Source organism: Rhizophagus irregularis, chromosome 12 (assembly GCF_026210795.1).
Source record: "Rhizophagus irregularis chromosome 12, complete sequence".
NCBI lineage: Eukaryota > Fungi > Glomeromycota > Glomeromycetes > Glomerales > Glomeraceae > Rhizophagus > Rhizophagus irregularis.
Genome location: NC_089440.1, coordinates 1,701,732 through 1,718,536, shown reverse-complemented (window position 1 = coordinate 1,718,536; position 16,805 = coordinate 1,701,732). Strand labels below are relative to the sequence as shown.

General features: G+C 29.8%; 5 protein-coding genes across 5 annotated transcripts; 2 read left to right on the top strand and 3 right to left on the bottom strand.

The window, feature by feature from the left end:
- Positions 1-691: 691 nt before the first annotated feature.
- On the bottom strand, positions 692-2,816 carry OCT59_003939 (uncharacterized protein). The gene has a single exon (XM_025314810.2). It carries the CDS (start codon positions 2,783-2,785, stop codon positions 920-922), a length of 1,866 nt encoding a protein of 621 aa, XP_025184325.1. The 5' UTR covers positions 2,786-2,816; the 3' UTR covers positions 692-919.
- Positions 2,817-4,127: 1,311 nt separating this feature from the next.
- OCT59_003938 (uncharacterized protein) lies at positions 4,128-6,122 on the bottom strand (the record flags this gene model as incomplete). The annotated part of the gene is made up of 1 exon (XM_025314811.2): positions 4,128-6,122. One exon carries the CDS (start codon positions 6,120-6,122, stop codon positions 4,128-4,130), a length of 1,995 nt encoding a protein of 664 aa, XP_025184326.2.
- A 2,733-nt stretch (positions 6,123-8,855) lies between these two features.
- Positions 8,856-10,154, top strand: OCT59_003937 (uncharacterized protein; the record flags this gene model as incomplete). The annotated part of the gene is made up of 1 exon (XM_025314812.2): positions 8,856-10,154. One exon carries the CDS (start codon positions 8,856-8,858, stop codon positions 10,152-10,154), a length of 1,299 nt encoding a protein of 432 aa, XP_025184327.1.
- An 853-nt stretch (positions 10,155-11,007) lies between these two features.
- OCT59_003936 (uncharacterized protein) lies at positions 11,008-15,470 on the top strand (the record flags this gene model as incomplete). Its single annotated transcript, XM_025324803.1, has 17 exons — positions 11,008-11,067; positions 11,151-11,257; positions 11,330-11,435; positions 11,507-11,788; positions 11,866-12,010; positions 12,086-12,121; positions 12,199-12,362; positions 12,429-12,541; positions 12,613-12,752; positions 12,840-12,944; positions 13,010-13,268; positions 13,346-13,499; positions 13,574-14,236; positions 14,320-14,499; positions 14,568-14,786; positions 14,874-14,999; positions 15,087-15,470. 17 exons carry the CDS (start codon positions 11,008-11,010, stop codon positions 15,468-15,470), a joined length of 3,243 nt encoding a protein of 1,080 aa, XP_025184328.1.
- A 102-nt stretch (positions 15,471-15,572) lies between these two features.
- OCT59_003935 (uncharacterized protein) lies at positions 15,573-16,805 on the bottom strand (the record flags this gene model as incomplete). Its single annotated transcript, XM_025324804.1, has 1 exon — positions 15,573-16,805. The coding sequence occupies one exon, from the start codon at positions 16,803-16,805 to the stop codon at positions 15,573-15,575; it is 1,233 nt and encodes a 410-aa protein (XP_025184329.1).

Genomic DNA, 16,805 nt, shown 5'->3' with positions numbered 1-16,805 from the left:
CAAAATCAACATATTTTTTCATATGGTGATAGAATTTGATGCAATATATGCTTAAAATATATTTGATTTAAGCCTTTTAATGTAGTCGCGATAGAGATAAAAATAGTTTTTTATACTCATAATATATGCGGTTAGATCTTTCCCGATTTATATAAAGTCTATAAATACTCCTATTTTGTGTTCATCATCAAGTCGTCCTTTCTTAATATTCGACGCAACTGGTCGCAAAACTAATGTTTTATTTTCGAGCAAAATTTTCTTATAGCATATATTGAGACCTTCACGAACTCAATTCAGGTTTATAATAAAATTATGTGAAGGGAAATTATATATTTAAAAAAAACCATTAATTCATTGACGTGATTTCACGTAATTATTATGAATAGTATCATAATAGCTCAAATGATTTTTTGTAAACTTATTTTCTTTTTACTCATCATATTAGATTTTGAAATTTCTTAAAAGAAATATCTGGTGAGTGATTAATTTACTTTAAAAAGATAAATCTTTCTTGTTCTTTTCAGGTATTATCAGAAAATACGTTTTGTCTCGTTTAATACGAGCTTTATAGATCAACTCTGTGCCACAGCAAACCTCTGAAGATATTAAGTTGCGAATAATAATGAATTGGATGATTATAAGACTTGGAATTTTTTTTCAATTATTTCCAGTATCTATAGTTTTTTATATAAAGGTCAAAAAATTATACTTTATTGATAGTAAAATCAATATAACGCACTTTATATAACAATATCTCATATCCTAAACTTATGATAAATACCTTATTGAGGCCAAAAGAAAAAATAAACTTTAAATATAAAATTATAATAATAAATTTTTTTTTTTTTTTTTGCAATATAAAAAGTAAAAAATAAGTAAATAATTTATAATAATACTATCAGAAACGTAAAGTCTAACTTCATTTGCTTATCTTAGCCAAACCCAACTTCTCACACACATTGCCACACTTATGATTCGCTAAGAAACAAACTTCAATGCCTCTTTTTCCGAGATTTGTTCTCCCAAATCTTAAACGATTCTTGCAGTGTATTGCCGGATCTGTTAGCAAAAATTTATTAGAGAGCTCTACTCCTTGTAAGTCATAAACCACTAAATAACCTCCTGTATATTCGTATGTGAAATGTGCGAACGCTTCAAGGGTGGAATGGTATTCTTTAATTACTCCTCTGTTTACGTTAAATCGTTTAAACAAACCATCGCGAAATTTCGGTTCTACTGCATAACATCGAACATCGGAACCATCTTTATAGCGCAAAGCTTGCGATTTGAGAAAATTCACCTTTTTCTTGATACCAATTTGTTTGGCAGCCAAGTTGAATTTTGCTGAAAGGAAGTGAGCGACAGTGGAAACTTCTATCATTTCGAGGTATCGTTCAAGAGAATTTGCTTTTTTTCCGAGGTCGATACATTCTTTTATAACAATTTCCTCAGTCTGCTCACGTGTGGCATCAAGAGCGTAATAAGCGTAACGTTCTGCTCCTGAAGAGAATGGTTTCGGGGCGAGTTTGTAAGAAAATTTTCGGAGAATTAAATTCGATTTATTTTTGAAATATTTTTTATTCTTGATGTCATCTAAAGTTTTCGGAGGAAGATAATGCAAAAGTTTTCCAGTATTGACCGGAAGCATTTTCCAATCAGGTACATTTTTATCCATCTCAAGTTCCCTTCGACTGCGTACATAAACATTTTCGTCTGTGATGCTAGTTAATGTGACAGAGGAAGTTATGGAAGAACAGACTGCCTCAAAGAGTTTCCTAGTTAATACCTCTGGATCCTTACAATCACTTTCAAAATTAAACACCGGAAATTCTCTAATTATATCACGGAATACATCGATCATTTTATCGGTTTGATTTGTAATCTTCCCAAAATAATAAAGAATTTCTTCTGATTGAAGGTTTTTTAACACGCCTTCTGCAGTTAAACCGTTTGGGTCACCATCTGGATAGCTATCAGATTTATTGGTGAAACGGCGACCGTGCGGCGGAGCGTCGCCCAAATGAAGAAGAATGCGTGTTCTGTGAGACCATTTCATCTTATTTGTAGCAGCATCAAGACCACCTAAGACGTCTTCGGGAGCATCACCACCACCTTTAGCTTTTACCTCGTCTGAGATATAGCTTTTGAATTTTGAGTATGAGTCAGTGAAGTCTAAAATTTGTATGCGATCAGAGTTGTCACAATGATCACGATAGCCGCAGAATCCGACCCAGAGTTTGATGTTAGGGTTTGTATTTTCCATATGACGGACCACCTGTAGGATACAGTTCTTTGCAGCATTGATATATTTTGTCATGGAACCCGTGCAATCCAACACGAAGCATAGGTCGACTTGCATCGAGTTCTTTATATTTTGAATTGCTTTGAATATAATTTCCTCTCGTAAAATTATCGTCTCAGCTTCTAATGAATCATCAGAGTTAACGGAGTCAACAGAGTCGGTGATAGAAATATTTTTGCTCGCATAACGACTGTCACCAGCCTCATCCGCATAGCGCTCAAGACACCCTTTTGCGAGTTTCTCAGTACCCAATTCGGATATGAGTGTCTCAGAAATGGTGCCAGTTTCTGTTACAGAAATCCCACAAAGAGAGTAACTTTTGTCAGAAGAATCTAAAGAGCTGGTAGTTCGATTATGTAGGCAACGTTTTCCGATATCGAGCTCAGTATCTGAGTCAGTTTTATCCATTTCGTTAGAAGTAATAATATTAGAAGAGGATAATTGGGAATATAAGGAATTAAGAAAACTATTTATGACAGACATACTGTCATATTGAGTGTGTACAATTTTATGTGAAACAAATTTCCTGTGAGGATTGGATCTTATTTATGGCGTTGTGCGCATATACTTATACCAATTCGAGAAACAATAACACCTAAATGTTATATCTCTCTTTGTTTTTTTGCACAACGAAATGATATTCATTAACTTGCCTTTTTTTTATCAAATTTATCTTAAAATGGATTAATGTTAAAAAGAATTTGGGGCTTTACAATATTAATTGGTTAAAACCAACAAGATGATTGTTTTATTTCCTAAACTAATTTTAATATTTTGTGCATTTTTGTACAATAAAATATTTCATTTGATTGTAAACCTATATTCTGCAAGGAAATGTACATTTAATGTATTCATTTGGGCGGAATTGACAAAAAATTTTATTTAGGAGAATTTCGGCTCGAATTAATAAATTTCCGATACATTTATAATAAAGAGGTCAAGTTAATCATCTCGTAATAAAATCAATGCTATAAATATCAATTTTTTTTTAATGGTCCATGCAATTCGTCGAAACTCCAGATAAAACGGTTTCATAATAATTTCATATATAAAATCAATTTCATTTGAACAATTTGCTAGGGTAAATGTATCGATATTGATAATGACGTATATATTTTCACGATATTACGTGTACGTGTAGATTTGTTAAACGGTAAACATGCAGAAGGACAAAATCTACTGTTTTTGATTAAGATTGACTGTAGATTAGTTTTAATAATATCACAAATTAATAAATAAATAAGTACAATTTTTTGTATTTTCAATATTTCTCATGTAGACTTTTATGTGTCTTTTCATAAAGAGAAAATAAAAGAACTAGTTGAAAATCTTAATTCTTATCGAATAATTGTCATTTTTTAACCGATTAAAAAAAAAACTTTAACTGGCTAAAGAAATTTTTTCCCTTCAAATTAATTCAATTTAAAATGTATGGCGGAAGAATGAAATGCTAGTTTAGCAGACCTTATTGTGAATTTTTTTTTAATACAATAGTTTGTGTTAGCTATTAACTATCGAGTGGGTTGAATTACTGCTATATGTTAAACTTTGCCCAGCATTATTTTCTTTTTAAATTACGTATATAAATAGATTCAAAAAATTTTTTACTATAGAAATTTTATACATAACTATATACTATTATCTTAGCACTGTACAGGATATTATATCCTAGACCTTTTTTTTTAATTTCTTGATTAATGCATGTTTTAAACCAAAGTTAAAAATTTAATAATCATAATAGTAATATTCACGTCCCTTAGTAAAACACATAAATACTGTACATGTGATTTAAAATATATAAAAATACAACATGCCGAATCTAGCTTCAGTCACCTATCTTAGCCAAACCCAACTTTTCACACACGTTGCCACACTTGTGATTTGCTAAGAAACACTCCTTGATACCTCTTTCTCCAAGATTTGTTTTTCCAAACCTTAATTTATCTTCACAATGTATTGCTGGGTCTGTTAGCAAGAACTGACCGTCAATCTCAATTCCTTGTAGGTCATAAACCACTAAATAACCTTTTGTTTGTTCGTATGTAAAATGAGCGAATGCCTCAAGAGTGGAATGGTATTCTTTAATAATTCCATTATTTATGTTAAACCGTTTAAATGTTTCATGAAACATCGGTTCTATAGTGTAGCATTGAATATTGGAACCTTCTTTGTCACCTTCGCTGTCTTTAACTTCACCGCCGTCTTTAACTTCACCACCGTCTTTAACTTCACCACCGTCTTTAACTTCGCCGCCGTCTTTAACTTTAACTTCACCGCCGTCTTTAACTTTAACTTCACCGCCGTCTTTAACTTTAACTTCACCGCCGTCCTTATGACGCAAAGCTTGCGGTTTGAGGAAATTCACCTTCTTCTTGATATCAAGTAGTTTAGCGGCTGCGTTGAATTGCTTTGAGAGAAAATAGGCAATGGTTGAAGTTTCTATCATCTCAAGATATCGTTCAAGAGAGTTTGCTTTTTTTCCAATTTCAACGCATTCTTTTATAATAATTTCCTCAGCCGGCTCACGAGTAAGATTGAGAGCAAAATAAGCGTATCGTTCAGAACCCGAAGAGAATGGTTTCGGAGCGCGTTTATAAGTAAATTTCTTAATAACGAGATTCGGTTTAGTAAAGTAATATGGGTTCTTAATATCAGCTATAGTTTTTGGGAAACGATAATGCAAAAGTTTTCCAGTTTCGGTCGGGAGAGTGTCCCATTCAGCAGGTTTTTGTGGGTCTTTTTCAAGATTCTTCCGCTTGCGTCTGTAAATATTTTCCGCTTCGGAACTTGTCAATATTACGGAGGAGGTTATAGATGAACAGACAGCCTCAAAAAGTTTTGTAGTTAATGCCTTTGGATCCTCACCATCCACATTGAGATCAAATATCAAGAATTCACCAATTATATCGCGGAATACATCGATCATTTTATCGGTTAGACTTGTAATCTTCCCAAAATAATAAAGAATTTCTTCTGATTGAATTTTTTCTAACACACTTTCTGCGGTTAAGCCATTTGGGTCACCATCTGGATAGGCATCATATTTATTTGTAAAACGGCGACCATGTGGTGGTGCATCCCCTAAATGGAGAAGAACACGAGTTCTGTGAGTCCATTTCATTTTATCAATGGCAGCATCGAGACCGCCTAAGACGTCTTCTGGTGCATCACCACCTCCTGTGGCTTTTACCTTGTCTGAGAGATAGCTTTTGAATATTGAGTATGAGTCAGTGAAGTCTAATATTTGTATGCGGTCAGAGCCATCACAATGATCACGGTAGCCGCAGAATCCGACCCAGAGTTTGATGGTAGGGTTTATTTGCTCCATGTGTTCCACCACTTGTTGAATACAGTTCTTTGCAGCATCGATATAGCTTGACATGGAACCAGTGCAGTCCAACACAAAACATAAGTCAACTTTTAGAGACTTTTTGATAGTGGTAAGCGTTTCTGATATAGCCTCTTCTCGTAAAGCTATTGCATCAGCCTCTTTTTTGCTTGCGGGATCAACAGAGTCAGTACTAGGATTTTCTTTGCTTTTGCTTTTGCTCTTGCTCTTGTAACGATCATCACCGGCTTCATAGGCATAACGTTCAATTCTTTTGACTTTGTGAACACTCAATTCAGATAGTAATGTTTCGGAGGTGATTGTAGATTTTTGGGTAAGTCCACAAAGGGAATAGCTACTTCCTATAGTTGAATCTAAGGAGTCGACGGCATGACAAGCGTGGTCTGGATTTTTCAAATCAATCTCAGTATCACCTTGCTCTTCCTTATTGAGTTCTACCTCCGAGTCTGTTTCCGAGCATATTTTACTCATTTTGCTAAATCGTTGTTATGAGAAAGAAAATTTAGAATTAAGTGAACTCATAAAATATAACTGTGTATGCTTTATGGCGTCATGTGCTCATATCAATTTCCAATCCGGGAAACAATAAAATTTCAATGTTAAATCTCATCTAAATTTTGCACAACATATCAAAATGTAAGCCAATTTACCTTTTTTCACCAAATTTATCTTAATATGGTTACGTGAAGGGTAAGAAAGTTTCATTCAAAAGAATCGATTGTAATTATTGGAAACTTTATAATATGGTGTTACTAAATGTCGTTCACTCATTCGGCTAACCTAAAATCAGGATAATCGTTTGATTTCTTAAAAAGTCCTAAATTTGTTTTAATACTTAACATTTCTTGCAGAAAGATAAGAAATATATAAATTATGCTTAGTGCACGTGCTGACTAGAAGGATTACATGATAATTTTGTATCACGTATTACTGATAAAAAGATGGTTTGAAGAGATTTACTATCACACTCAAATTAAACTTCTTTCTTTAAAAGAGGGAGTAGACGATGGGTAAATGTTTTTATCTAAGAGAATTTGATTTTCAATGCATTTTTTTGCAACATTTTTCTCGGCCGGCTTGTGGATCAGCGTACCGTTTTGCACACGAGAAAATACCTTTGGGGCAACGTTTGTTTATGAATTTCTGGAAAAAAAAGATTGTTTAATGGAGTAATCCGGGTTTAACACCATCTAGAATCTTCAGGAAAATAAAAAGGTTTCGTAGTTATTGCCTTCAGGCCCTTCTTACTCAATGTTGACAAACACATTGGAATTCTCCGAAATATAAAAGAATTCTGCTGATCAAATCCCTCTCGTTTATATATGATCGATCAAACTATTAGGATAGCAATACATAATTGTAGTAATCGATAGATGTTAAGATTTCACCTATGGATGGATAAAAAAAAAGAAAAATAAATAATGATGGAATAGCCTACATAACTCGATGCAGGAATATTGAAAAATATACTGTATGCGATACGACCGACGTATAAACAGATGCCAAACAATACATGTATAAACAGTACGATGCACACAAAGAATAAGAAATATCTTGAACAAATAAATATTTGTAATTAAATTTTGGATTAAAGTTTCAGTAGAATTATTTTAATGATGACTATAATATACATTTATATTATTACCTAATGTAACAACGTAAACGCTGACCATATATACATTTCACATATTTAAATATATGCTTAATCTACTTGGTAAATAATAAAATTATCTGGGTATATGAATTATATAATTTTAATTATATATTTTATTGTCTTTAGGAATTCGGATTTTGCTACCTTAATTTAATAAATTTCAATTTACACTCTATTGTCTCAGGATAAATTTGTGATAATTACTAACATTTATACTATTTTCCGATACTATTGGACAAAAACCAACAAGGAAGGACTGCTTCTAGCAAGATAATCTAGCGCAGGAGACAGTTGTCAAGAAAATTGGATAGTCACAGTACCGAATTTTGCCAAAGACTTAACTAATGACGACAGCTAATATGGAAGAAAAAATGGTATCAAATTTTCGGGTAAAATCCTATATGTAGGGTTCAACTCCAAAAGCGTTACCTTGCTAGGCAAACCTAAACGCTCGGTAAACGTATAAAATTTGCAGTAATACCGATAATGATTTGAATGAACATCAGCATCTATGCGATATGTTTTGAAAAAAAATAATAAGAAAATATCATTTATTGAATCTTCGTGAAAAGGGAAGAAATGTCAGAATTTCAAGGAACTTAAAAGCATTTTATAAATTAATAACATCTGTTCATTAAATTTCAAATTATGATTCACATAGTTACCATTTAAAGTGCTTATTTATATTTTTATTACTTAATTTTCAATACATTTCACGATTGGTTAGTCAAAGACTTTCTTCGTTTGTAATAATGTACATTGCGTTCTTTTATTCCTTTGTCGTTATAGAACAATTTTTTCGGGCATGAATTTTCCTTCTTGGATGATATTTTGATACGGATTATAGCACATTTACTCAATTCTAGGGTTTAGTAAAAATACGTTGCATGTTTGCATGTTAATATATTATTTTGACGGTGATATGGCGCAGTAAAAATGACCAATCATTGAAAATTTCCGTAAAAACCCAAACTTAAATCGATAGAACAATAGGGTTCATTATACTTCCTTCTATTTCGAGTTCAACGTTACATCAATGATGCATGATGTATGCAATAATTACAACAATAATACGGGCGTCACGTGTTACATAAAATTATTATAATTCCGATAAAATAAAATGTAAGAACAGACAGACAACAAACGAATGGTTTTCTTTACAATTCGCAGGTAGACGATCGTTTTTTCTGTAAACCAGCCCAATCGTTGTTCTGCTTTCGCTCGTTTATTAAATTTGTAATCAAAATTACCGTGCGATCGGATTTTTTATTTAATCCATTGTTTTATATACTATTAACGAATGCCCCACTTTTAGTTTCGTGCTACTATGCAGGCGCAGTTTTGAATATTCGTCAAAATGTAATTGTTTAATTCAAATTATTACAATCAGCCGCATTTATTTACCAGAATATGAACAAGTTTTCCATTGTTTATATAAAAAAATATATAAATTTTTTTTTTCGGTATTTTTCGTTCTCGTCGTTTATAAATTTTATCTTTTATTTTCTTCCAAAAATATTCCTTTTTTTAATCTATATTAATTAAAAACAATGCGATATTTTCTAAATATAATTGTTAGTCTTTTAAATAGACCTGAAAAGGTCACACTGCCAACATTACCGCCTGAAATAATGCAACAAATACTTAAATATGTACAAGAAACTAGTTCTTTGCATTCATCGCTTTTAGTGAATAGATATTGGTGTCAGAATGTTGTCCCACTTTTATGGAATAATCCATTTAAACAACTTCCGAAACGAAACAGTCATAGGTTAATTCGTACATACTTATTATGTCTGAACAAAGAAGAAAATTTTTTACTGGACTTTAATTTAAAACCATATTTAAACGTAATGAATCTTATTCCAAGAAGAACTCTTTTCGAATATCCATTCTTTTTAAATGAAATCTCATTTAAAGATTTAGAAAGAGTTGTTTCTTCGACGGTACTTAAATGGTGTGATAGGGAAACAAAACAAGAGCATAAACCAATTATGGCACAAATCGTTATTTCGATATTATTTCAATTATTTACTAGAATGTCAACAAATTTAAGAAGTATCATTTTAAATAATGATTTTGATACTCCTGAATTGGTTGCATTTACAAATTTTAATATATTATTATCACAATTAAGAATACTTAAAGTTTTATTTACACCTTTATCACAAAACATTATTCAACTTTTAGATATTATTTCATCAAATTGCAAGGATCTTCGTTGTTTAGATTTTAGATTAAGTCCCTTGAATTACACCCCTGAACTCATTCAATTAATTTCAACGATAATTAAATCTCAAAATTATATTAATGAATTTACGATCGCAAATATATCAAATGGTTCAGATCCTATCTTTTCTTCTTTACATTCTCATAAAAAATCCTTAAAATCTTTAAAAATTATTCACGCTCAACTTACTGAACCTTCCATTAACATCATAAATCAATTTAATAAATTACATACACTTTGTTTATGTTTTTGTGGAGGTTTATCAATTTCTATTATGAAATGTAATTTTCCTCTCTTAAGGAATTTACATTTATCTTATTTATATTATCCTTCTGATATTACTACAAAAATAATTGAAAAATATGGTAAATCCTTAAACCAAATTGGCTTTAATTTCACAGATTTTGAAGTTATTACTAGTAATAATAATAAGATTTTATCTTTATGCCCCAATATTACTGAATTATCTGTATCATTTTATGCAAAACAAGCTACTCTTGATCATGATTTTGTTGGTACTGAAATGGTAAAATGGCATCAAAAAATAGATGAATTATATACTTTAAGAAAATTGAATATATTTAGTCTTGATAATTCTAAGGAATCTTATTATTATTAGTAATATTTCATTTGGGATTGTACTTTTTTTTTTTTTGTATATTAGAGTATATATATAAGGTTAGAAATTTGTATTCTTTTTTTTTTGTTTATTTTTTTTTCAAAAAATAAATTGTATGTAGTGTATAGTTGGAATTCTTTTATATATAGTTTTATAATAATAAAAGTTATAAAAATAAGTTATTCTTTGTAGAGTTTTATATAAATATTTGGGAATTATGTTTTGGTGTAGAGAAATGATTTACGTTCTATTCAAATTTAGAGACACATTCTTTGGTAAAAAAAATCGATATGTGAAGGGAAGTACGTTATAGGCGCAGAGAAATCTTTTCATTCAAAAGATTCTATAAAGTATCTATTTGAATTGTAAAGGCAAGTACGCGAAAAAATCAAAAACAATTTTCTACCAACTTTTTTTGCCGGTTGGAAATATGCATATCCGTTACTGGAACGCATACATCGTCGAGTATTTAAAAATATTTTTTTTTAACGTTCTTTATGGATAGATCACGTGTAGGTAGAATTCAAGAAACGCGTAGAAATAAACGTTTTCATATGGATCAACTCATCAGAGATTTTAAATTATTGAAGACGTTAATAAAGTATTAGATATATCAAGTCGTAGATTTTATAATTTTTCGTTAATTAGTATTAGATATCTTTTCTAGAAAAACTTTTTGGATTGGTCTTATCCACTATTTATCGTCCAATAAAAATAGTGTGCCAACTTTATTGCCCTAAAGATAGGTTTATCTGTTATTGTTTAAGACAATCAATTTATCCATATTTGGAACGATAAATGTAGGGTTTAAAAATAAAGTAACAAATTTGATCATCATACCTTCTTTCTCGTCATGTCGAGTATTGTTAATTCATTAATTGAAAAACTTGTACAACATTTAACAAGTACAGTGGTTCGTATACTTTTTAGTTAATAATTTATTTATTTACTTTATTATAGATAAAAAAAAATAATGTTTGCATTTTACATGTTTAGCCGGGATCAGAAAATTATAAAAAATTTGTAAATAATGTTCATTCAACCTTCAAATACGGTAAATTTGGAAGTGCAGGTCACAAAGATATATCACGAAGTTACGAAGGGTATGCAAAATTTAATATAATTAAATTAATTATATTTATTGATTACTATTTTATTGATCTTTTGTTATTAAGTTTGATAGAAAAATTTCGATTACACGCACAAGATGATAAAGCCGATTATTTAGAAAAAATGTTTACTACGTACATAAATCGCCCAGTTCATAAAGGTTCGATTCCCGTAAGTTATTCATTCATAAAACTTGACGTGTCATTATATTCTTTTGATTGACATCTTTTTAATTTTTATAGATTCACACGCGTTATGATATTTTGAATCTTATATTAAACTTGTCAGAATCACCTCTTCGAATCCCATTTAATCCTTCTCTTTCGAAACCAAAGTTAAAAACTCAATTAAATGTTGAAGATATATTTCGCGAAGAACCACTAAAAGGTCCACATTGGGAAATAAAATCTAATTATGTTGATGATGATGATGACGATGATGATTGGGGAAATTTTGATGTACAAGCATGGATTAGAGAGAGATTGGGTGATCGAGCTGTTAACTTACAAAACTCTCGAAGATCTGTAATTATTAATAATATAATGTAAATGCAAATAAATAATGTTGAATATTCAACGCATTAATTTATTATTGATTATAGTCAATACAAAAGAATGTATCAAATTCTGAACACCAAAATGAAAAAGATGAAGTGTTAGAGTTTGATATAAACTACGATATTATTCAAGAAATAGAATCGAAACAATATTGGAGAAATGATTTTCATAGTAATCCCGAAATATTTGGTATGAATGGTTTCTTTTATAATTTGTTTTATGATTAGATTATAAAACATATTAAAAAATGTTCATTTTTAATAGAGACCGAGTTTAGTTTTAACGATGCTTGTACCTTAGGTAAGGTAATCTTATGTAATTGCAGTAAGCCACTTGTCTTAATTATTTGAAATTTAAATCTTCTTTCATAATTGAAGCTCCCGTACTCGCTAAACATCATAGTCAAGATGAACGTTATCTATTTTATGATCCAACTCGGGCAAAGTATATAACTGAGCTCGATGCAATACGTGAAGTATTGTTCATGTTATCGGGTAGGCCAAGTTATTTGTTTCTTCAGTTAGAGAATGGAAAATTTCAGGTATTAAAATAATATAATCTTATCAATTCGACTTATAATCGTTACTTACACAAATGAACAAAATAGGTTAAAAGTAACATAATGTTGATGCATTTAACTGAAAGTGGATTCAGAGCTATCTTGGAGTTTTTTTGTGATTATGGAAGTAAATTAGTCAAACTAAGAACAATTGCTTCAAAGTAAGAACCATGTTGTTGCTATATTACTAAATTATTTGAAAAAAAAAATAATAATAATTTTTTCTCTGTAGAATATGTAGAGAATCTTGTGCTTTATATGGACAAACAGCGCAAGCATTTGCTGCTTCCATTTTGAAAATGGTCTGGAAGTTTGACAAATTGTTAGCGGATCTTGAACTAGAGTATCAAGTTGATCGCGCAAAATCTCAAGGTTGTTATATATATATATATATTTATTACGAAAGATATTTTGTTATTTAAATTAATCTTTATGATAATTTTTATTCGAATTGTTTAGATCAGGTTACATATATTTCTCTTTTGCATCTAAGAAGCAAACTTATGAGCCGACTTTACGAGTTTACTGTTATATATAATCTTGTTGAGAAATCTATTTTAAACGGTACTTACATATTATTGGATAAATAATTTAATAGTTGACCCCTATTAATCATTCTCATATTTTAGATATACCGGAACTTTATTATCAAGAAAATACTTTTAAGCAATCCAAGAATACATCAGCAACACCGTCAAAAATTGCTCATGATATTCTTTCGGGATTATATGAAGAGACTTCTACACATCAAACTGTTGGAAATAATTCAATTTTCATAATGCTTGGAAAACATCTCGATAATTCATTTGCGCCATTTGTTCGTATGATGAATGATTGGATGTGTACGGGAACATGTCATGATCCTGCAGATGAGTTTTTCGTGGTCAGGTTTGTAATTAAAAATTTATGAGCTTATTTATTTCACAATCTGTCATTATAAATTAACCTTTCTTTATATATCTCAGAACACCGAACATTAATAAAAATTCGTCACAGTATTGGCAGTATATGTATAAGATTCGAGAAGATTTGTTACCAGTTTTCTTGGAACCTTTTGCAAGGCGCATATTGTTTTCCGGTAAAGCAAGAAATTTGCTAATGTCTTTAAAACTTAAAGAGGTACTTACAAATTCGAATTTCTTGAATTTTCATGTTATCGGCTCACATTTAATTATTTAAAATACTCGTTTTAGGAAGAAAAATTGCACAAAATGACTTTTCAATATAATCCAGAGGAATTTGAATTTGATATTGAATCCTTATTGTTATTTGATTTGAATAACTTAAGGAAATCAGAAGAGCTTGATTTGTTAAACAATCCCCTTGAAGAAGATTTTATACATGACGAGATGGTTCACATGGAGAAATATGTTGAACATAAAAGTAGTGATAAGAACGACAACATTATTGAAACTGAGCATGTGGTCGAGAATTCTGAACAAGAACATAAAGATGATAATGAGATTATGAAGGATGAGAATGAATACGTTAATCTACCTGAGATAGATAATCTTACCGATTTAAATGTCATTATTGAAACGTATCCAAAGACAATTTCAGCTCTTTTTCCACTTTGGAATAAATCTCAAGTGCAAACTGAACAACATGAACAAATCGATGAGGGGAATCAACATGTAAATATAGATCCAATGATAAAAATTTATCCTCTCAGTGAGCGATTCAGGGAAAAGTTTGAGGAATATCTTCATCCAAGGTATATGCGAATAGGACAACAAGTTTATGATGCTTTAGTTAAACAGTGTCATTTTTGGAGACATTTAAGAGCACTTGCAGGAATTTATTTTATGCAACAAGGAGAAACAATGCATCGATTAAGTGATGTGCTATTTGATAGAGTTCGTTCAATCATTTACGTATTTTTTTCGTGTTGCAAATTATGCTAAAATTCAAGTAATAAATTTATCTTCTTTTTTATTAGATAGATAAGAAACAGATGTGGTATGATTCCTATGTCTTGAACGAAGTAGTTTTAAACACTATCGAGGACTTTAAATGGTTAGATAAGAATTCGGTCAGCGTCTGGGTAGATGACGAAGCAGGTAAAAAGCCAAATACAAAAACAGTTAGAGTATTCGAAAAAATTGTTTTTGAATATCGAGTAAGTGTTCAAATTATAAACTTTGTTCGTCTTTTCTTATGTTAGCTAAACTTTCTATTTTAATTTAGCTACCTTGGCCACTTAATAATATTATTCATGGTAATACATTAGAAATGTACAAACGAATATTTATATTTTTGTTGCAAGTCAAGCGATCAAAATATCTTTTAGAAAGGTTATCTTTTTCTCGAAATCAAGATAATTCTACAGCCATGATACTTTTTTATGGCGTAAGGATGAAGTTAATATGGTTCCTAAATGCAATATGGGATTATGCTATGAGGACTGTAAGTGATCTTCTTATTAAAGTTTTATCGTTTTTTTTTTTTCATCATACTAAATTAACTTATCATTGAAATAATAAAATTTTTAAGATACTACTATCGGAAACAGAAATCTTTTATAAGAAGCTTGAACAGGTTTTTGATATTGATGAAATGATTTCCTTACATGGAGACTATATTTTCACTGTTCATGATAGGTGTTTGTTAAATAAAAATGTAGATAACCATTTTATTTGTACAAAACATATATATATATATATATTTTTTGATTATAAAGTTGCTAACAAATCACTTAATTTATAGGCGATTTCGATTCACAATTCTATATTGGATGTCCTGGAACTAACAATACAATTTAGTACACTTTATACAAGATATCGTGGTGAGAATGTTTCATTTTATGATCATTCTCGGTACGATAGACAAAGAAGGTTTAAGGATGATAGTTCGGATTCAGAATCCGACTCACTATCGATTGATGATGATGATGATCAATTGGATGGAGGAGAAAATGTATCCGAATATATTGTGCCAGCTCAAGTAGACTATGATGATTTTCTTAGCGGATTAAGTAGGATTGATAATGAATTTAATAGGCATAAAGATTTTATTGGTAATTCAATACAAGCAATTGCTAGAATAGGAGGGTTTTGGTGGTTTGATGCTTTGGCATTGGCGTTAGGCTGAGGAGGTTTCTATCTAATACAGTAGTACTAATTCGAAATTAAAGTAGTTAAGCCATTTGACAACGAAATACAAACGTTTATTAATAACGTGATATTTACAGTATCATGTAACAAAATGTTTTTCTCCATTAATAATTACATATGATAAATTATTAAATTTTCGGAAAAAATCATGAATTCCCACTATTTCTAATTTATCATTTGTTTTATCCACAATCACCAACCTTCTTAAATTTGGACAAAAAACTTCCAACCATTTTATAATGTAATTAAATTTATTAATTTTGACCTCAAATAATTCTAAAGATAATAATTCTTCACCCGAAAATTGTAATAGAATCTTTAATATTTCTAAATTAAGATAAGAATCTTCAATAATAATAATAGTGTTTAATTTTTTAAAAGCCAAAGGATAATTTGAATTGATTTCTTGTATAAGTTGATCTTCTTTAATATTTGGAATATAACCAAAATCACAAGCACGAAATTTAAGATATTGTAAATTCGTAAAAAGAGCTAAATGATAGATCAAAGAAATATTTTTAGGAAATTGAATATGAATAAATTCAATAAAAGTTACCGTTGATGTAGCAGTTTTTGAAGAATGAAATATTTCCCAATAAGTTGGAAATAGTTTAGGTGGAAAGGAGAATGTAATATCAGTTAAATTTTTTTGTGATTGAACAAATTGTCTTAAACTATTAACTAAATCAAAATTATAAAGAGTAAAAAGTTTTAAAGATTTTACATTTAGAGTTAAATTTAACAAAATTGAAATATCAGAACATTTTGCAATAATTAATGTACGAATTTTTTGAATTTTTTGAATATTTGAAATGGAACCAAAAATATCTGAAATTTTAAAATCATCATCATCAGATTCAAAAATTTCAAATGTATCAATCTTTGAAGATTTAATAAAAAAAGATTCAATTAATGCTTTACAAATTTGATTTTTTCTTTCTTTAATAATAATATTTGATACATTACAGTGATTACACCAATATTTTACACCCTCATAAATAAAATAAAAAAATATATGCCGAATATAAACGGGATAATTAAACATTATTGAGTTTTGATTAAATTTTGGTTTAATTTCAAGTTCTTCTTGTTGATTTTGAGGTAAAAAAGATAAATAAGTATCTATTAAAGGTTTTAAAGAATTTAAAGGTTTTCGTCCTTCAAATACATAAATAAATGGATTTGACCATAATACTGGAATAGAAGAATAACTCCATTGTTTATTAACTAATGTACAAGGATATAAAGCTTTGTCGTAATTCAAATGTTTGAATATATTTTGAAGACATAAGTCTGGTAAATTATTTGCCAT